Source organism: Phyllopteryx taeniolatus, chromosome 20 (assembly GCF_024500385.1).
Source record: "Phyllopteryx taeniolatus isolate TA_2022b chromosome 20, UOR_Ptae_1.2, whole genome shotgun sequence".
NCBI lineage: Eukaryota > Metazoa > Chordata > Actinopteri > Syngnathiformes > Syngnathidae > Phyllopteryx > Phyllopteryx taeniolatus.
The window spans coordinates 16,997,662-17,019,135 of NC_084521.1; the positions used below are offsets into that span (position 1 = coordinate 16,997,662).

At 47.0% G+C, this 21,474-nt stretch overlaps 1 protein-coding gene across 3 annotated transcripts in view; it reads right to left on the reverse strand.

Annotated features, from left to right (window-relative positions):
- LOC133469898 (receptor-type tyrosine-protein phosphatase mu-like) overlaps positions 1-21,474 on the reverse strand; it is a 70,349-nt gene that overhangs the window by 17,514 nt on the left and 31,361 nt on the right. For 2 of the 3 annotated variants that reach the window (XM_061757489.1, XM_061757488.1), the window contains exons 5-17: positions 20,212-20,290; positions 19,831-19,946; positions 19,339-19,513; positions 18,268-18,380; positions 16,769-16,949; positions 9,353-9,667; positions 9,089-9,198; positions 8,821-9,022; positions 8,621-8,723; positions 7,632-7,813; positions 7,118-7,212; positions 6,480-6,516; positions 1,027-1,116 (exon numbers count right to left, since the gene is read on the reverse strand). In XM_061757489.1, the coding sequence (XP_061613473.1) occupies positions 1,027-1,116; positions 6,480-6,516; positions 7,118-7,212; positions 7,632-7,813; positions 8,621-8,723; positions 8,821-9,022; positions 9,089-9,198; positions 9,353-9,667; positions 16,769-16,949; positions 18,268-18,380; positions 19,339-19,513; positions 19,831-19,946; positions 20,212-20,290 (1,798 nt within the window). The remainder of the gene's footprint in view (positions 1-1,026; positions 1,117-6,479; positions 6,517-7,117; positions 7,213-7,631; positions 7,814-8,620; positions 8,724-8,820; positions 9,023-9,088; positions 9,199-9,352; positions 9,668-16,768; positions 16,950-18,267; positions 18,381-19,338; positions 19,514-19,830; positions 19,947-20,211; positions 20,291-21,474) is intronic. The other variant, XM_061757491.1, reaches the window with a different exon arrangement.

Sequence of the window (21,474 nt, forward strand, 5' to 3'; positions counted from 1 at the left end):
AGACTGGTTGCTCCAGATTGGTTCAAACTGGTTGTGTCTGGTTCAATCTTCCAAAACCGGTTCATAGTGGTTCAGACTGATTCCAACGGGTTCCTTCTGGTTCAGCACTGGTTCAAACCGGTTCTGTCCGATTCAACACGCAGACTGGACAGAAATATCATTTTGACTTCCTGTTAGTCTCTTCAAGGTTAGCATGAATATCGACTTTATCAGCTCTCTCTCTCCCCCTCTCCCTACCTCTCTCTCTCTCTCACACACACACGCGCGCGCACACATACACACCATAAAAAATACGTTTGTATATAAAGGCCGTTTTGTTTGCTTCGTGCTCGAGCCGGTCACACTGAGTAGGAGGTGCGCGTGTCTGTGTATGTTGTAAATGGAAGCAACACACGCACACGCAATGAATGCAATGTGTCTATTTGCAACGATGGGATTGAGTGCTGAGAAATGGTTCCTTTCAAAAGAAACTTTGAAAGCAGGCAAGCCGTTGGAGCATTTATTTCATGTGCTACTTTTGGGTTGAATACTAGTACACTCTTTGTCCACTCTAGTTAGACAATTCAGTGCATTAGAACGACATGTTACTAGTGAGGCAAAACTAAATATTAACGAGTTCCATTTGATGTCACTAGTAGTACTGTACTAGTAGCACGCAGCTGTCAACTCGTGCAGTTTTACCACACTAGTAGCATGTAGTTCTACTGGACCACAGTGCTGAATGATCTTAGTAGTGAGGACAGCGTGTACGACACGTACATGGGCAACTCAGCTAAGTGCTCGGATGTTGAGTAAATTGTCCAACAGCTTGACGTGGCAAGAGGGGCAAGTGTGTGCCTTGCCGGCGGTCTGCGGGGTCTTTTCCGCCAGTGTCTCTCTGTGTGCGTGTTCCAAAGATGTGTTTCTCTGTGTGCGTTTTCCGCGGGTGTCTCTCAGTGTCTGTTTTCCGCAAGCGTGTTTCTCTGTGTCTTTTCCACGGGTGTTCCTCTGTGTGTGTTTTCTGTGGGTGTGTCATTGGCATCTGACCTGCGAGCTGCTTGTCGCCGGCGGCGGGGCCTCTGAGGCCGAAGCCGAGGGCGGCGTGCGGGGTGCTGAGCTGAGTGCTGATGATAGCGGCTGGAAGGAAGGAAGGAAGGAAGGAAGGAAGGAACGGAGGGAGGGGAGGGAGGGAGGGAGGGAGGGAGGGAGGGAGGGAGGAAGGAAGGAGGGAGGGAGGGAGGGAGGAAGGAAGGAAGGAAGGAAGGAAGGAAGGAAGGAAGAAGGGAGGGAGGGAGGGAGGGAGGGAGGAAGGAAGGAAGGAAGGAAGGAAGGAAGGAAGGAAGGAAGGAAGGAAGGAAGGGAGGAAGGAAGGAAGGAACGGAGGGAGGGGAGGGAGGGAGGGAGGGAGGGAGGGAGGGAGGGAGGGAGGGAGGGAGGAAGGAAGGAAGGAAGGAGGGAGGGAGGGAGGGAGGGAGGAAGGAAGGAAGGAAGGAAGGAGGGAGGGAGGGAGGGAGGAAAGAAGGAAGGAAGGAAGGAAGGAAGAAGGGAGGGAGGGAGGGAGGGAGGGAGGAAGGAAGGAAGGAAGGAAGGAAGGAAGGAAGGAAGGAAGGAAGGAAGGAAGGAAGGAAGGAAGGAGGGAGGGTGGGAGGGAGGAAGGAAGGAAGGAAGGAAGGAAGGAAGGACGGAGGGAGGGGAGGGAGGGAGGGAGGGAGGGAGGGAGGGAGGGAGGGAGGGAGGGAGGGAGGGAGGGAGGGAGGGAGGGAGGAAGGAAGGAAGGAAGGAAGGAGGGAGGGAGGGAGGGAGGAAGGAAGGAAGGAAGGAAGGAAGGAAGGAAGGAAGGAAGGAAGGAAGGAAGGAAGGAAGGAACGGAGGGAGGGGAGGGAGGGAGGGAGGGAGGGAGGGAGGGAGGGAGGGAGGGAGGAAGGAAGGAAGGAAGGAGGGAGGGAGGGAGGGAGGAAGGAAGGAAGGAAGGAAGGAAGGAAGGAAGGAAGGAAGGAAGGAAGGAAGGAAGGAAGGAAGGAAGGAGGGAGGGAGGGAGGGAGGAAGGAAAGAAGGAAGGAAGGAAGGAAGAAGGGAGGGAGGGAGGGAGGGAGGGAGGGAGGAAGGAAGGAAGGAAGGAAGGAAGGAAGGAAGGAAGGAAGGAAGGAGGGAGGGTGGGAGGGAGGAAGGAAGGAAGGAAGGAAGGACGGAGGGAGGGAGGGAGGGATGGAGCATGCAGACAGGGTGCAGAAACCGTTAAAACATGCAGAAAACCTCAGACTCCCGTGCGACATCGACCATAGAAGTCTTCCACTCGGCTGTGTTGGGAATCATTGACTCATTCCCTGCTCCCTCATCACTTTGTGGGAATTTTTCAACAGTGAACACCCAAATATTTGCGGTTCACCCTTTGCAGATGTTTATTTTGGGGGGGGGCTCTATCCATGATTTGCTCAAAAACACCCATTTGTTGGATTTCAAAGCTATTAGCTTGGTGCCATCTTGGTGCCGAGGAACTATGTTGAAGTGGCTTGAGGAATTCCATACAGAAAAAAAATAGTGCTTTGCCACCATCTTGTGGCCTCTATAGGCAATTGTAAACCTTTTTTTTGCCGTCAATTATTTGTGGATGTTCACTATTTGGGGCAGGGTTCAGTCCCAAAAGCCCCCAATAGCAAGGGTTGGGGGGGGGGGGGGGGGGGGGGGGGACTATGAAGGGATGTCGGGAGTGAAATGAAAACTCGTTTTGGAACAGTACTTGGGTGCTGTGAATGATGTCATTACTTTCACATAATTCCAACGTACTGGATCCATAGCAGCATGTGGACCTTCCCTAAACAATACACAACAAATGTATTTATGAATTGAATCCAAATCTTTCACTTTCTGTCCATCCATGTTGCGATGTGTTGCTCTGTTCACGCTCATGATAATTTGGTGTTACAACTCATCAACTCATTTTATATAATCAAACAATATCGCATACATGGAAAATCAATATTCTGTATTAGCACAATGCATTATGGGATATTTTTCCTTTCTCGTAACCATCATTGTTGACTTTTTCATGGCACTTCTCCAATTCTTCTATTTTTGCATAGTTTCCCCACTTAAATGTTGAAGATTAAGCAAAAGTAAATATCAGACAAATATAACTCAAGTGAACTTAAAATGGTGATTTTATGGATTAAGAAAAATGACCTGGCCCTGCGTGAAAAAGTACTGGCCCCCAAAACTTAAGAACTGCTTGGGCCACCCTCAGCAGCAACAACTGAAATCGAGCGTTTTCGAGAGCTGCCAATGAGTCTTTCACATCCCTGTGGAGATGTTTTGGCCCACTTTTCCTTGCAGAATTGTTTGAATTCAGCAAAAATGGAGGCTTTTCAAGCATGAACGGCCTTTTGAAGGCCTTTCAATCGGATTCAAGTCTGGACTTTGACTAGGCCACTCCAAAACCTTCATTTTGTTTTTTGAAGCCATTCAGAAGTTGACTTGCTGGTGTGTTTTGGATTGTTACCCTGCTGCAGAACCAAAGTCTGCTTCAAACCGAGGTCACAAAAGGATGGCTAAACATTCTCCTTCAGGATGTTCTCTTAAAGGGCAGAATTCATGGTTCCATCAATCACAGCAAGTTGTCCAGGTCCTGAAGGAACAAGCAGCCCAAGACCACCACCGTGTTTGACTGTTGGTATCACGTTCTTTTTCTGAAATGCTATGCTACCTTTACGCCAGATGTAACAAGATACACAAACCTTCCACAAAGCTCAACTTTCATCTCATCAGCCCATACAATATTCTCGTTTTCTTTGCAAAAGTAAGATGAGCCGTTATGTTCTTTTCGGTCAGCAGTGGTTTTGACCTTGGAACTCTGCCATGGAGGCCATTTTTACCATGCAGTCTCTTCCTTCTTGTTTTGTCATGAACACTGACCTATACTGAGGGAAGGGAGGCCTGCAGTTCTTTGAGTTCCTTTGTGGCCTCCTGGATGAGTCATTGCTGTTCTCTTGTAGACTGGCCACTCCTGGGAAAGTTCACTACTGTTCCATGTTTTCTCCATTTGAGGATAATGGCTCTCCCTATGGTTCACTGTAATCCTAAAGGTTTAAAAATGGCTTCGTAACCCTTTCCAGACTCGCAGATGTCAATGACTTCATTTCTCAACTGTTCTGGAATTTCTTTGAATCATGCCATTTTGTTGTAGCTTTTTTAGATCTTTTGTCCGACTTGATTCTGTTTAAGTGATTTCTTGATTGAACAAGTCTGGAGGTAATCATGCTTGGGTGTGATCTGTGAAAATCAACCCAAAATTGTGATTGGGCACAATTCATTTGTGATTTAACAAGGGGGGTAATTACTTTTTCACACAGGGCCAGCTGACTGAAGAGTTTTTTTTCCTTCATATAGGAAATCATTTAAAACAGTATTTTAATTTCACTTGGGTTATATTTTTCTGATCTTAAACATTAAAGTGGGGAAACTATGAAACAAATGTAAGAATTGGAGAAGGGGGCCAATACTTTTTCACTGTACATAGGCCGGGGATAACCTATACTCACTACTTGGGGTTGAATCGGTTAGTCGACTAATCGACGAGTCTGCATTGCCGTTAAACATTTGACTAATCGCTGAGCGCATGTTTTCGGTATCTCGTGTGGGTGGTCTTCCAATCGGCCAATTTAGAGACGACTTCGACCCGCCCGTCTGCTGCCACCATCGGACGCTAACGCTCTCCGAAGAAGCAAAATGTTGGGCCAACAGGGCGACGGTCTTCATACATCTGCACGGGTCAGAGAGGATGAAAATAAGCTGGTGGTGGATGACAATAACGGTTAGCTTCACTAGCTGATCGCCGTCTTAAAGGATTCATAGCAGCGGTACCTCGGCGAGGAACGAGGGCAGTGGCGCCAAGTGGGGTTGTCACTATCAAATCTTTTTAGAATCAATTCTCCTATGGCTATTTCATCGAGTACTCAAGTCATCGCCCCCTTCCATTAAAAATGTTTTCAAAAACTTTTTTTTAGCTGCTAATATGCATTGTATTGTCATTTCTGAGGGCTCCACTTCTGTCCTTAAACTGCATAGGTTCGTACTGAGTGTATGGTATAAACTCTGTACATAATTGGACACAACAAAATCAGCCTTTGCTGAACGGTTGGCATTCGCGATTAGCATTAGCGCGCTAGTGATTACTATTTAAGGGGGGGGGGGGGGGGGGAATGCTAACTAACATTCAGCTCAGTCATCATGTTACATGTACATTATACATCTAACAGTGTCACTGATGCTCCTTTGTCGTTTTTTGGCTATGATTTTCACGGGCCCAACAGTGCGTCCGTCTGCAACAAATGCCCGTGCGGTAAACAAGGACAGTGGCCAAATCGGTTCTGTACCGTGCAAATATGCTTTTATTATAAGTTGCCTGTTAAGTATGTTGTAATACTTTTAATTCTTTCGAGGCAGAAATTTTTGCATCGACCAATTTTTGTACGTTAGCTGATATTTTTTCCACAGCTGATTCAATAGCTGATTTTTAATCAGTTTTCATTTGTTTCTGTTTGTCTTCACGTGGCGCAAAAGAGGTGGAGGACCGCTGTACTGTGCTGAAAAATATCCCCAAAAATCCAAAATCCTTTGGTCGTTCAAACTCCCACTCACACGTTCAAACGGCACTAGAAAATGGCCGACTCGCGGGGAGACTATAATGGATAGGGAGGGGTTCCCGACAAGCCCACAGTTGATGTACTTCACCTGAAGACCTCAGAGAGAAACGTGAGATTCAGACGTCAGCAGAGGAAAGCTATTCAGATGTTAGTCATCAAACCAAAGGAAGTGACAAAGATATAATATCGAACAAGTCATTGAAACAAAAGGGCAGCACAATTGTTTGTTCGCATGTTGAGCTACAAAGAAGAAGAAACAAAACCCGTGTGTGTGTGTGTGACAGTTGTGTAGTGTGGGTAATTATGTACTCCCTCCTGATTCGACAATAAAACAAAAGTGTGCAGATGTTTCGCATTCACCACTGCACTCCGACTCCGACCCCCCCGAGCCCGGGCGAGTCGCCACGCTTGTCTGGTTGGCTGCTGCAGTGTGACTGACACGTGTCAAGGGAGGCCACAGCCAATCAGCTTCCAGTATAATTTAGCGCAACAGCTGTGCAACAATAAAAAAGTCGATTTTGTGCGTGCTTGTGTGCGTGGATGCTGGAAGTCCATCAGGGGACACATCAGAATTTTTAGCATGTTTAGCTGCTCTGCTAAATGGCTCCTTGGACACCCAAGAGAGTGCCAGTCATTAGCATCATGCTATCATAGCATCCAAGTGGCAGTGTACGTGTGCGCGCGCATGTGTGTGCGTGAGTGAGGACACGTGAAGGACACGTTAGCGTTTCTCTTTGTCCCCAATGAAACCGGCTGCTAATGTCGCACGCTAAACTATCGCTTATTGTTTCAATCCGCAAGTTGATTGCTTTTGTCAGCACACTAACCTACCAAAATAAAAGCCAACAATCATTGCATTACCTTTAGTGGCCACACGGACGCAGTCAATCTTTGTCTCCTGTGAGAGAAAACACACACACACACACACACACACACACACACAGGTTGTAAACAGAATGGACAGAAGGAAAATGGTGGTGGCTCAGCCCGTGGCATTTAGCAGCGAACAAACATGTACGCACACACACGCACAATGACTGGGTGCAAAGTGAGATGGAACATCTTGTGTCTTTCTGGTTTTAACAAACAGATGACAAATTAACCACAAGAGCTCATAAATATTCATGTGCACACACACACACATTTGCTATGGCAGTGCGTGTGTGTGTGCGCGCGCTTGCGTCTGCGGTGTGGTGACAGTGAAAAGCTCTCCTGTCGCTGCATTATTCAACACACACACACCCCAATTAAACCTCCAAGCGTCAATAATTAACACACAACACAATAACATCGTGTGTGTGCAGCAGTAAAAATATCTCTCACACACACACACACACACACTAACAGGAGCTGCCGTCCTATCCAAGTGTGTGTCTTTTTAGTGTTTTTATGACTTTTTGGGGACCAGATGGACTAAAAGTTAAAAGCTCACATACACACTAACCGTGTTTGTGTTTGTGTGTATCTGTGTGTGTGTGTGTGTGTGTGCGCGAGTGTACCCCATTAGCGCTGCTGACTGCCTGGTAGTAGATGGCATAACTCTTGTGAGGCAGAAGAGGAACATTCCAGAATCCTCCATATGTGCCATTATCACCTGGATGTACAGGAACAACGACGACATTATGATAGCATCTTCATCATTATCTTCCTCGTCTTTAACATATTCATTATTCTCATCCTCATCATCTTCAGGGCGCCGTTGGCAGAGGGTAAGTGTATGCCCTGCAACCAGAGAGTTAACCCACATTTGCCTATGAATGAATGTGGTCGGACGTATAGTGGTGGTCGGAGTGGCCGTAGGCGCAGAACGACAGCCACACTTCTGTCACACTGCCCCCTGCAGGGCAGCTGTGGCTACACGAGTAGCTTACCATCGCAAGGTGTGACTGAAGAGGGCTACATAAGTCCAATGCATTATTATTCATCATCAACATCATAATCATCGTGATCATCATCTTCATCCTCCTCACATCCTCACATGCTCGCGTCATCGTTGATGGCGTCCTGACTCACCCACGCAAAACGGTGTGGGTTTGCTGATGTGGCTAACGGGTAGCTCAGCGCTAAAGTAGTATTGCGAGTTGAGCTGCGTGGCGTTCAGGAAGTGGACTGGGACCGGATAGCAGCGTAAGATTTCTGCAGTGCCCCTAGTCTGCCTGCGGGGGCGCTCTTCCTCGACCACCACCTGGTACTTGCTACACACACACACACACACACACACACACACACACACACACACACACACACGTTAGCAGTAGCATCCAGCTAGCCGATAGTTTACTGCTATGCTAATTAGGGCTCAGTTAACAAAGTCACATTTGTTTTTAATGATGACATCATCATCGTTATTAAAAATCAACTAGTTTGTGTGACAGAAGAACTTTTTTGGACTGTAGCTTTGTACGTGACACACAGAATATTAGATGTGTGTTGAAATATTGAAGAGCATCAATCCATCCATCCATTTTCCACACCGCTGATCCTCACATGGGTGGCAGGCTGGAGCCTATCCCAGCTGACTGTGGGCGAGAGGCGGGGTACACCCTGAGCTGGTCGCCAGCCAATCGCAGGGGACATATAAATCTTCCACTTGATTAAGTTTTCATGAGCAAAAACATGAAAGATTTAAAGGACATGTTGACAAGATCAAAGTGTCACTTGAAATATTTGACGATGACATCGCACACGCACACACCAACACACGAATACAGTCACACACTCCCTCACACACGCACAAGCCGCATATAATTGCTCCATCATGATGATGGTGTTAACAAACTGTCATCTGATTGGTTGGTTGCTTCCTTTCCTTTTGTACATGTATGTGCTTGTGTTTATACTTAATGTGACTTTTGTTTCTTGTGACATGGCAGTGTGCTGCCTTTGGGCATGGACACGATTCCACATTGAAGGAGGCAACAAAAGGCTACAATCAGATTACTGTCTCCCACACACACACACACACACACACACAGAAGAATGCGGTTTTGTGTGCGTTTCACCTGACGGGGGCGCCGCGGCTGCGCGCTGGTCGTAGCAGGACGCTGACGGTGGCGTCACTTTGGTTGATTGGCGGCTGTCGCTCATACGTCGGCATGACGGGAGCTGTGTGTGCGGGTATGTGTGCGTGGGAGGAAGAAGCAAACGCATGAGATCGGCCGCGTCCGTGTGTGATCAGACTTTGAAGAAGCCCCAAGCTCACCTGAGATCTTGGTGGTGAACTGAGCGGCGGCCGGCGGCCCGAAGCCTTTGGCGGTGGCCGCTCTTATGGTGAAGGAGTAAGTAGAGCCCGGGAACAGGCCGCCGAACACGTGACTCGTCTCATTGGCCGCCTTCAGTGCTTTCCCCGTCTGATTGATCAGGTCTACGGCTGAGTCGAAGGAGCTGAGGGCTTTGAAGGAGACCTGACGGGAAGGAGCGCACGCGTCACTTCCGGTTTGGCGCTTCTTGAGCCGGGACGCGCGACCGACCTCGTAGTGGCGGATCCGTCCAAACGTTTGCAGCGGCGGCGCCCAGTTGACTCGGATGTGCTGCTCGTAGCTGCTGCCTCTGATGGACGACAGCGGAACTGCTCCGGGAACTATGAGGGCGTGATCATTAGCATTAGCCATTACCCTCCTAACCTGCTAACCGATTCATCTGTTAAGCAGCTAAAGCCCTCAGACACACACTAGTTTGTGACCAATAGCACGGAGCAAAACTGGCGAGCAGGTTAGTTGTTGGGCGCGTCGTACCGTCCTCGTCCGTCAGCACCAGCATCTCGTCGCTCTCCTTGCGTCCTTCGAGGTTGCTGAGGATCAGCTTGATGCTGACGTTGGTGAACGGCGTGAGGTCGCGTAGCGTGTGCTGCGGCGCCGCGCCCCGCGCCTCGTACGCCACTTCCTGTCGCTCTTCATCCTCTGCCGCCCCCGCGGGTCGGTAGCGGTACTGCAGCGTCACGTTGTAGCTGTGACAGCGCGTCACGCCATAGCCCAATGAGTCCCAATGCAGCGTCACCTCTTTGGAGCGCAAAGACGCCACCTGCAGCCCACGAGGACCGTGCATCGGCTCTGATGCGTGGCGCGCGGGCACAAACACACACACACACATTATTATTATTATTATCCATCCATCCATCCATCCATCCATTTTCCCTACCGCTTCTCCTCACGCGGGTTACGGGCGTGCTGGCGCCCATCCCAGCTATCTTCGGGAGAGAGGCGGCGTGCACCCTGAACTGGTCGCCAGCCAATCGCAGGGCACATAGAAACAAACAATCATTCACACCTATGGGCAATTTCGAGTCTTCAATCAATGTTTTTGGGATGTGGGAGGAAACCGGAGTAACCGGAGAAAAGCCACGCAGGCACGGGGAGAACATGCAAACTCCACAGAGGCGGGGCCGGATTTGAACCCGCAGCCTCACAACTGTTAGACAGACAACTGTGCTCACTCGTCTCCACCGTGCCGCCCTATTCTTCTTCTTCTTCTTCTTCTTCTTATTAGTAGTATTATTGTTGTGTTTATTATGGGCCTACTTTCTGGTTTTGCTGATAGTAACAGTCCAGTTGTATGTTGACTTAGAAGATGAATTTGTCCCATGACAAACTTATAAGTCAATTCACTTGTTTAAAATTTCAAGTCGATTTTCCCAGCTGAAATGAAAGGCATCCTGCCTGATGACATTATTTTTGTTTTTGCAATGGTATTCTTACCATCATGGTTGCATTTGAAAGGTTCCGTATTTTGCTCAACCACCTATTTCACACTGTACCGCTAATATTGTCTCTACGGTGTCGCAGTAAACGTGAAATATTCATTCGTAATTCCAATGGTCCCCGCATTCCTGAGTTGCAGATGTTTTTCTGCCGAGAGACCTGAAATCAGCTCATTGGACTTCCTCCGGCCCATCGACGAAAATCTCCGCCTACCTTTTCAACTCCCGAGACGGCGCTGTCGACATAAAGGCGACGGAGGCAGCCAATCCGAGGCTCAAAGCGGCTCAAACACAGGCAGCTTTTCTGGACACTCAGATGACAAAACCAAGAAATGAAATGGACACTTTTCGACTAAGTCCCCATTAGAGAGTCACTCTATGGAGGTCGAAATAGCCAAAAGAGCTACATCATAGCAAATTAGACAATTGGGTTGGTGAGAAGAAACACGCTACAGTCTCCCCCTTCAATAAATAATTCCACAAATTGTAGTTGTCAGACTAGCTTTAATGCAACATACTTTTGACTTCTACTTAATTATTTGGGGACTTCACTTTTCGTCCTTCAACGTTCTCAAAGCGCTTTTCGTTTCGTCTCCTCATTCACCGAATTCGGATGACGCGGCATCAGGAGCTATCGGAGGTTCGGTATCTCGCTCAAGGTCACCAGTGCCGAGGGCCGAATCCACACCCCTCGGGTTGCGAGACGACCGGTCTACCGCCTGGGCTACACTGCGCCCCGTTTTTGTCAAGAAGCATTTACGTCGTTACATTGAGCGACATTCTGCTCGCTACTTTTATTTTCATATTGCTTGCGTGAATCGATGTGTTTCACCAATCCAAGGGCACCACTAGTGACGTTAGACTCCATTTGAGGGATCAGACGGCGCCGGGCAGTCACATGATCGTACAGGACGTCTCGGCGGCCCCGAAGTTTGTCTGAAAGCTCCTCAAAACAACCGAGAAGAGAGCGATATCCGAATTTTGTCTGATTGGCGTTCAAGCTTTGACCCCCCCCCCCAAAAATCGATAATTGGGTAGATTATTTAGATTATGTACTTTTCCCTTATACTTTAGTCAGGTTACTCTGAAGTAACATCTCAATTTGTGGCTTCTCGAGCTTAACCTCTGACCACAAACTTGACGTAAAATCACAATAGAATAGTTTGCCAAATGCGCTTTTTACGGATGCTCATATTTACATCCTCATTTACAAGAAAACTGTCACAAATTTCTTTTACACTGCATAAATACGTTTCCTTTCCTTATGTATTTGAACCGTGCTGCTTTGATTTTAACTCTCTGTTTGAAATAAACAATTGAACTGAATTCAATAATTGATTGATTCCTCCACAAAGATGCAAATGTGCTCGCTCGTGTTTATATTTAATGTTGCTTTTGTTTCTCCTGCCTTTGGGCATGTGCACTCAGACACGCATGCACAAATACTCCAGCGCGCACACAGACTAGGTATGAAGAATAGGCTTGAAGGAGGGATTACAGCGGATCGCATGACACAAGCCTTATAGCAATCTCACACATTCTGACGATTCCCTTCAACCGTGTGTGTGTGTGTGTGTGTGTGTGCGCCATCCTATAATTTGAGTTTGACATTTCAATCAGACACCAAGGAAAAAAAAGATCTTTTTTTTCCAAAAGTACAAAGTTAATCAAGCCCTTCTTCATCTTCACACCACTTCCTGTTGCCCTCACACACACACACACACGAACTGAGGGTTAATGTGTGCGTGTGTGTGTCCCAGCTGTGTGTCTTTTGTGCGTGTCGAGGACGCGGCTTCCTGTCGCTGAGCTTGTCGCCAAGCTAATTAGCGTGCTATTCACTCGTCTGTGCAGCTGCTAGCACGTCACCTTCCTCGCCATCATCATCACCCTCTTGCTCATCCTCATCGTCATCTTCATCATCGTATTCGCCCCTCGCTGTTGACATGCTGCGAGAGCGTCGGTCTTACAAGGAAGACGTAAGCGGACATGCTAATGCTAACATTTTTTCATTTTGTATCATTCTCATTGTATTGTTAATTGTTGCTCAGTACACATTAGCGAGTGACACCGGAGCGGATGTTTGAGTCCCGCTCGATCCCGCTCCCTCCCTCCCAATCCATGCATCCATTTCTTTCCGCTTATCCGAGGTCGGGTCACAGGGGCAGCGGCTTAAGCAGGGAAGCCCAGACTTTCCTGTCCCCGGCGTGGTCGTTCCAGCGTTTCCTGGGTCATCCGCAGGACCTCCTCCGGGTGGGACGTGCCCGGAACACCTCACCGGGAGGCATCCTAACCGCATGGCCGAGCCACCTCATCTGGCTCCTCTCGATGCGGAGGAGCAGCGGCTCTACTCTGAGCCCCACCCTCTCTCTAAGGGAGAGCCCGGACCCCTGCGGAGGAAACTCATTTCGGCCGCTTCTGTCAGCAATCTTGTTCTTCGATTCGGGACCCGCGACCCGCGACCCTTGACCATAGGTGAGGGTATGAATGTCGATGGACTGGTAAATTGAGAGCTTTGCCCTTTGGCTCAGCTCTTTCGTCACTGCGGAGTCCGCATCACTGCTGACACTGCACCGATTTGCAGTCTGAATTTAGAGTTGCAGTAGCGTGTTGTGCTGCAACACGCCGGGCGGCAGCACTGAGCTCTATTGGAAGACATGGAGCTTAATTAAGAGCAAAAAGAATAGGCAGAGAAGGCCCTCAACAAAGCTGCAGTAAAATTGCTTCTTCTCACAGGGCAGAGAGAACATATGTATGTCTGTGTATTGCTGATCGGTGTGTGTTAAAGTCGCAGTTGTTTGAAGGTTTACAATTACTATAACATCCATTCGCCCATGTATGGCGTTTTGCGTGATGTGTTGGCACGAAGCGAGCGCTCTTTCGTTCAGACAAAATGATTATGGTTTGGTTGAACATTTTGGTGTTTAAATATACAAATACGTAAGTGGGCATGAACAATTAAGAGCTTGACGCAAGCATGCTGTGCCTCTTATTTGGTTAGGGCAGTGCGAGCGAGCGAGCGAGCGAGCGAGCGGGCGGGCGGGTCTTCTCTTCATTTCTTCCAAGCGATGTTATACGATCGTCTCCCATTTCTTGACGCTGAGAGTGACGACAGGCACTACGGAATCGTTTTAAAAGTCTCTTAAGTTGAAAGCAAATGTTTTTCTATCGCAACCTATCGCGGGCGGGCGAGTCTGGAACATCAGCCACCCCGATACGCGGGCACGGGTCGGCTGTAGATATACGCACACATACAGTACTTAGAGCGAGTCTTCACAGAGACGGTGATGTGTATTTATTTAAATCAAAGAAAGTATATAACGCGAGAGGAGAAGTTACACGTAAAAAGTTGCAAATCAAAGCAATGAAAGTGGAGAAGAGGAAGAAATAAAAGTCAGTCAAAAGGTCTAAAAAGCTTTCAAATGTTTGCAGAACGAGTCGAGCGTGAAAATGTGATGTGTAAAAAGAATGAAAGTGAAATATTGATATGAAATATTCTAAAAGCCTCAACAAACAGCACACACACTTTAATGGATGTTTACACGCGCGCGCACTCACCTGCGAATGTGCGTGTGCTTTCTTTTCAAAGTGCTTCAAATGTTTTACTTTGAAAAGACTCACTTTGACTTCCCACACAAGTCTCAGCTCTTTTGCATGCCAATTAAAAATAAACACACACAAACGTGCCCACGCACGCGCACGCACACACACTATTAGCCATACTTTGGAATCATAACTTGAGTGTAATTATTGTTTATTTCCCTGTTGTACCAAATTGCATCAAATAATAATAATAATAATAATGAGAAGAAGAAGAAGAAGAAGAAGAAGGAGAAGAAGAAGAATTGTGACGTCGCAGTGTGTCCCTTCACTGGGCTTTAAGTCACAAAGCTTGTATGATGGACACATTTATTTATTATTTAACACACACGCGCGCACACACACATACACCGATTGCATAATTGATGTGCAGTAATATGAATAAATAAAAGTGACTTGATGACAGACGAATGTTGTCAGAGCGTAAATCATCTCACTGAGTGTGTGCGTGTATGTGTGTTGTGAGGGACCCAGGCTGTCAATTATGAGGGGCCGTTTGGGACCTTATTCAGGATTAGCTCTCACACTTACGATTCAAATGCTTTCACACCCACACAAACTACTGAAAGGCTCTCATAGCACTACTCAAACACTCTCATACGCACGAGTCTTGCTCTCATTAACACTACTCAAATGCTCTCATCGACACTTCTCAAATGCTCTCATTGACACTACTCAAATGCGTTCACGCGAGCACGTCAATCCCATTTTCGCACACAACACTAGCATTCACGAGTTCATGTCAACCCTGCTCACACGTGAATAGTGTAAAGCTTTTATGAGGTAGTTCAATTCAAAAAGACAAATTATAGAAATGCACTGCACACTGCATATGTATTATTTGGATGATTATAGCACATAGCAAATAAAAAAGAATCCCCATATTGAGAAACTAAAATATAACATCAAACAAAATAGTGAATTAATTCAAGAAATAAAGTGACTTTAATGTAGAAATTAGGCTGGAATTTGCCCTCTGAAAAGTACTTCAGTGTTTAATCACTTTATGAGTACTGAAGAAAAACTTTTCAACTATATTCTAATTTATTGAGATGTACCTATATTTAAAAAAGGCATGAAATATTTGACTGCGACTGCGTGCAGTCTGCAGTGCATATCTATGACACGAGTTTCACGACGACAGTTCAATTCCTTCATTCCCTTTGGACACCTCATTAGGTACTCATTAGGCGCAGGGGAGCTTAAACGCGAAGGAACCGTTTCCGTTTCAGATTGTAACCCGGCGGTGTTGAAACTCTGTCTTGAGTCCGCGAGTAAACGCACGTCCACTGCGCTTCGGCCCCAAAGGCACATTTGTTCGGCAGCATCCGCGACCGAATAATGGCGTCTCGCTCTCGATAGACGAGCCGGCCTATCACGACACGACACGGCTTCGGATTGGCCGACCGTTACGTCATATCCTACAGCACTCACGCGTTAAAAGCAGCCATTTTAAATCAATGAGGGAAAGCGTTATTGTAACACAATAATCAACAAGTGTATGACATATATATATTACAAATATATACGTATGTACTATACAGTATAATGCTATGTAACGCTACTGCTTAAGTTAGGCTTACTATTGTACTTTCTGGTTGGTGGTCAATGCCATATTTTATTTTGAAACCACTTCCTTTTCAACTCATAAATACATGCTCACATGAGCATGTCAAATGTTTGCACACGTACACCTCAAACACACTTGCATAAACATGTCAAATCTATTCACGTACGATCCTCAAATCCATTCATAAAATATACTAAGATCTTTTCACATTTCCATCTCAAATGCTCGCATACATACTTGTGGAAAAAAAAAATCTTGGGAGATTTATTTTAAAATGGTCAATCTCTCTCTCTCTCTCTCTCTCACACACACACATACACCAAACCCACACCCACACCCACTCACACACACACACACACGCGCACGCGCACGCAGACTCACTCCCAAAGGTGCATTTGTTTATGGTTACAGATAGTCCCGTGTGGTGGAGCTAACAAGAGAGAGAGCAGGCAACAACTGGACAACATTCTCCACTGAGACTCGTCTGCGAGCGTGCACACGTGTGGAAGTGTGTGTGTATCTTTATAAGTGTGTGTGTGTGTTAACGAAGATAAATAATAAGGGATTGTTTAAAAAGATCAACAACAATAATCAAACACTTGACAAAACATACAAGACCAACACCTCACTAGCTGCAAACACACACACACACACACGCACATACACCGCAGCCATTAGTGGCTAATGAGCTTCGCGCTAGCACAGCCTCATACGGCTCTCCATTTTAATGAGCTGATCACTAACCATTAGCGACCTGATGAGCTCGGCTAACTTGCTAGCAGCCTTCGCTAATCTTGCTAATACCATGACAGCGACCTTAGCTAATGGCGCTAATGACGCTAATAACGCCTTGTTGCGGTAAATAAATAGTACAGCTACATTTAACAAAATATATTTTATAAAATAATTGGTTAATTTAAGAGAATTTAAATTATTGTAAATTCTAATAAAGTTTAGTTACTTATATTTCTTTAAGTTGAACTCATCTAATTAAATAATTGGTTAATTGCAAAATAAAAACTACAGACACCTTTATTTGATGTAATAATTGGTTAATTAATGTTAATTAAATACATTGTAAGTTACAATAGAAGTTTCCCTAAAAAATAATGCTTTGGAGATGCGAGGATTCCGCCCGACGTCACTGCCGAAATTTCACGTCCGCATTTTTGATGAACCTCACGTGCCGGCGCATCTGTCCCTTTCAAATTCAAATGTGTCCCTGAAAAGAAGGTACTTATAGCCAATGTAAGCTAATGTACCGACAGGCTAGCTGCTAGCACTCACCTGCGCATTTGGTGCGGGCGCGCAGCGGCGGCCCGGGCTTTCCCGTGCCCCCTTCCAGGGGCCTGGTGAGCAGCACGCTGATGTGGTACTCGGTGTCGGGGTCCAGGTGGCCGATCTTATGGGTGGCCTTGTCCACCGGCGTCGTGTCGATCAGCATGCCCGACGTGGTGCGGTACTCCACCTGAAATGCGACGTAAACGCAAATGTAGGCTAATGAGCTAATGCTCAAAACACTGTTAACACACTACTCCCAAAATGTTTATGACATTGGGTGAAATTTCAGAAGAACCTAAAATGAACTCCAACCTTTACAGGTCAACTTCATTTGTCCTTCTGTAAACCTTTGAATGTTTCACTACTTCTTGTGCTCCTGCTCCAGTTGAACAGATCACCAACAGTCCCCAAATGAGAAGCTGAAGTTTCCTTTTCATTCTTTAATTTGGGGATCATTGTAAAAGTCCAACAACATCGAAATATTCTGTTATCTATCTCTAAGATGATTCATAACCGAGCACATTCACATACCAACATAAATGTTGCATATTCAAAATGATAGAAATGGCTCTGCTAACCTAATGCTAACATCTATGGTAAATTGAATGGGAATGCTAATGTTAGCGTACGAAGGCATTCATTATTGTAACCTCTTGTTATCTACGATACCGACAACATTCTCAAATATAAAGTACGATACCTGGACATAAAACAAGACTGAAAGGCAAATTCTTTCGGCCATATAGCGAGGAACAACAGAATACATATAATTAGCTTTCCTGCTATCTGTGGCTCTCTGACTTCCTGTTGTCTGGACCCTGACTTCCTGCTACACAAACATGCTAGAAAGGCAACATGACTTATTACAAATGCCGGTGTAAAACTAACACCACAAACGCAACGTCTCAGTACTTTTTGCACACTTTTCCCCCTGTTTGACAACAAGGAGCTGAATTGCAAAATTCACAACAGGTTTTTTTTTTTTGTGTGTGTTTAAATTCCAAGAACATCCACCTTTCTGCCTTTCAGTGACTCCTCCAATCTCTTCCGATAAATGTCCAGGTTGAATTAGAGTTGGCATTTAAAGAGTCGTCTTCGTCGCGCTGTTGACTTCGTGAGATCCAAACGACGCCTAACAATCGTTGAACAGTATGAGGCTTCAAACAGGAAGTGGCCACTAAGCTTACTGTCACAAAGTGTCATCAGCAGAGACTGGAGGAGTCACAGAAATGTATAGAGGTGGACAACACTGGAAATTAAAAAAGGAAACAACTATTGTGAATTTGTATGCAGCGGACTGAAAATCCCGTTGACGAATCATTCGGAATGCAGCGATAATTTTGAATTCCTGACTCCAGAATCACTTCGTAACCGTTCAGCTCCCTGTCGTCGAACAGCAGGCGCAAACCTTTTGTATCCAGAGCCTCGCACACGCTTGACATACACTTTGTGCCGCCAGCATGCTCCGCCCCAAAAGCGGCCCGTTTCCGCAAGCCTCCGCTCACCTCGCGCTCCACGATGGGACCGTCTCCGTTGATGGAGTTGGCGTTGAGCTGGATCCACAAGTAGGTGGCGCCCACCGCTGTCAGCTGAGGGGGGGCGATGGGCACGGGGGGCTCTGAGGGACACAGACGACCCGGGTGAGTCTCACGCACACACGCGTGCAGACACACAAGCAGACTTACACGCTGTCTGGTGTCTCTTAATGAGGGAAGGAAGGAAGGAAGGAGTTAAAGATTTAATTAATATTCGTGACCCTCGGCAAGTCACAGCAGACCTGAAATTTACTACCCGCAATCCCCGCTGGTGCTGCTCTACTTCCTCCTGACCCACTTCACTCTCGCACACACACGTATACAATATAGTAACAATATGTGTCTAAAGGCTTCTTTATACTCGCGCGGGCGGCGACCGCGGTGACGTCACTGCCGCTATCAGTTTGCTTTTATACTCGAGCGCAACCCACACACGCAGTTTTGAAAATGTACTGCAGTTCTCCTCCAAGTCGGTCGGGGGTGGTGTTTCCTCTGCCTTTCTTGGCCATTTACGGTAGCCGTTTTTACTTTCCTTTCCCTAACAAGGAACAAAGCAACAACAATGGCGACCGTGGAACAGTGTCTGCGAGAACAAATGGACCAAGATGACCAGACGCTATGTTTAATTATGCTGCAAAATCAATCAAGAAGGCGGCGGCAAGGTGGTATGTGGAACCAAGGGGAACGCTGAGTATCATCACAGCATGTGACTAAAACAGACCAATCACGGGAGATGATCTCTGCGGCATTCTACGTGCAGCAACAATTTTTGCCCTGTGCGCGTCAAGTGATGCATTGGGCCCAAATCGTCGGTCACGTGATGCAATGCGGGCGTTGTTGGCCGCGCGAGTGGCGAGTGGAGCATAAAGAGGCCCTAACTATTTGAGTGACAGTTCAATCTGAGTTGAACTGGATTGTGGGATGTGTGTGTGTGTGTTGGTGTGGGGGAGGTCATGTGATCAGCAATCACCCCTCCCCTTACACACAGAAACACACACAAACACACACACACACAAACACACACCTAAAGAGAGCACTTACGTTTGACGGTGAGGTCGGCGTAGGATGACACGCCCACTCCGTGCGCTGATTGGCCAATGCAGCGGTAACGTCCCGAGTCTTCTTTGGTGGTGTTGTCCACGTGAAAGGTTGCCACGTAACGCCGCGAGTTGAGCGGCTTGGTGTCAGTGGCAATTGCGTGACGACCGCTCACACCCTGACAAGCGGGTGACAAACACGGGGGCATCATCATCACCATCGTCATTACCATCATCATCATCATTGTCGTCATCATTGTCTTCATCATTATCGTCATCATCATCACTATCATCACCGTCATTGTCATCATCATCACAGTCGTCATCATTATCATCACCATCATCCACAGCATTGTCAAGATCGTCATCATCATCAACACCATCATCATCGTCACCATCCTCATCGTCATCATAATCTTCGTCATCATAATCATTGTCATCATCATTATCATCATCATCGTCATCATCCCCCCCCCCCCTACACGACCTGACCTACCTGCAGGAAGAGGCGCACATTGCTGCGAGGGCGACCGCTCACCGTGCACGCAAAAATGGCCGCCTGCCCCGCATTCACCTCCACGCCTTTGATGTGGAGGAAGTGAGGGGCGCTCGCTGAGCACAAACACACACACACACATTAACATGCAGCTACTTATATTTCTTTTGAGAGTGACGCTAACTTTAAAGCTAGCAATGCTAAAGCTAATCGCATTAACAATGTTCATCCTAATGACGTTAAAGGTAACAAAGTTAGCGATGACAATATTAAAACTAACAACAGCAAAGCTTTCAACATTAAAGCTAACAATGCTGAAGTTCAAAATGTAATGGCTACTTGCTTATCCAATCAAGAGGAGGCGGAGCCTACTGTACTTACTGCATTGGTGTCCTTGCAGTGAGAGGTCTTTGATGGCCACGCCTCCTCTGTGCCCATTGCTGACCGCCTCAAACGCCACCTGGCAATCAATCAGAGAACAGTGTCACCATAGTAACGGCAATTGTTTTGTTGCACGTATGTGTTCCGTATGCCCATTCGTCCATTTTGCATGGGAGCCAAAGGCAGACTACGCCCCGGACTGGTCGCCGGGCGCATGCAGAGATGGAAAACCAATCACTTTCCCGTTCCCGCCGCCAGTGAGTGTGAATTGAAGCTTGCCCCCATCGCCCAAATCGGGCCAAACTACAGCATGACTGACTCACGTGTCCGTGTTGCGTCTGGCAAACGTTTGGGGTGCAGGGACCCCTTACAGGGGGGGATTTGTTTCTATGGTCCTCCTCATTGTCCTCCTAAACAACTACCACCTCTTCTTCTTCTTTTCCTTTGAGCTTGTCCCTTTCGGGGTCGCCACAGCACGTCATCCTTTTCCATGGAAGCCTATTTCCTGCATCATCCTCCTCTCGAACACCAACTGTCCTCATGTCTTCCCTCTCGACATCCATCGACCTTCTCTTTGCTCTTCCTCTAGCTCTCTTGCCTGGCAGCTCCATCCTCATCATCCTTCTACCAATATACTCACTATTTCTCCTCTGGACGTGTCCAAAACATCCAAGTCTGCTCTCTCTAACTTTGCCTCCAAAACATCGAACCTCGGCCGTCCCTCTGATGAGCTCATTTCTAATTTGATCCAACCCGGTCACTCCGAGAGCGAACCTCAACATCTTCATTTCCGCCACCTCCAGCTCTGCTTCCTGTTGTTTCTTCAGTGCCACTGTCTCTAATCCGTCCATCATGGCCGGCCTCACCACTGTTTTATAAACTTTGCCCTTCATCCTAGCAGAGACTCTTCTGTCACATAACACACCTGACACCTTCCTCCACCCGTTCCAACCTGCTTGGACCCGTTTCTTCACTTCCTGACCACACTCCCCATTGCTCTGGACGGTTGACCCCAAGTATTTCAAGTCCTCCACCCTCGCCATCTCTTCTCCCTGTAGCCTCACTCTTCCCCCACCACCCCTCTCATTCATGCACATATATTCTGTTTTACTTCGGCTAATCTTCATTCCTCTGCTTTTCAGTGTATGCCTCCATCTTTCTAACTGTTCCTCCAGCTGCTCCCTGCTTTCACTGCAGATCACAATGTCATCTGCGAACATCATGGTCCACGGGGATTCCAGTCTAACCTCATCTGTCAGCCTA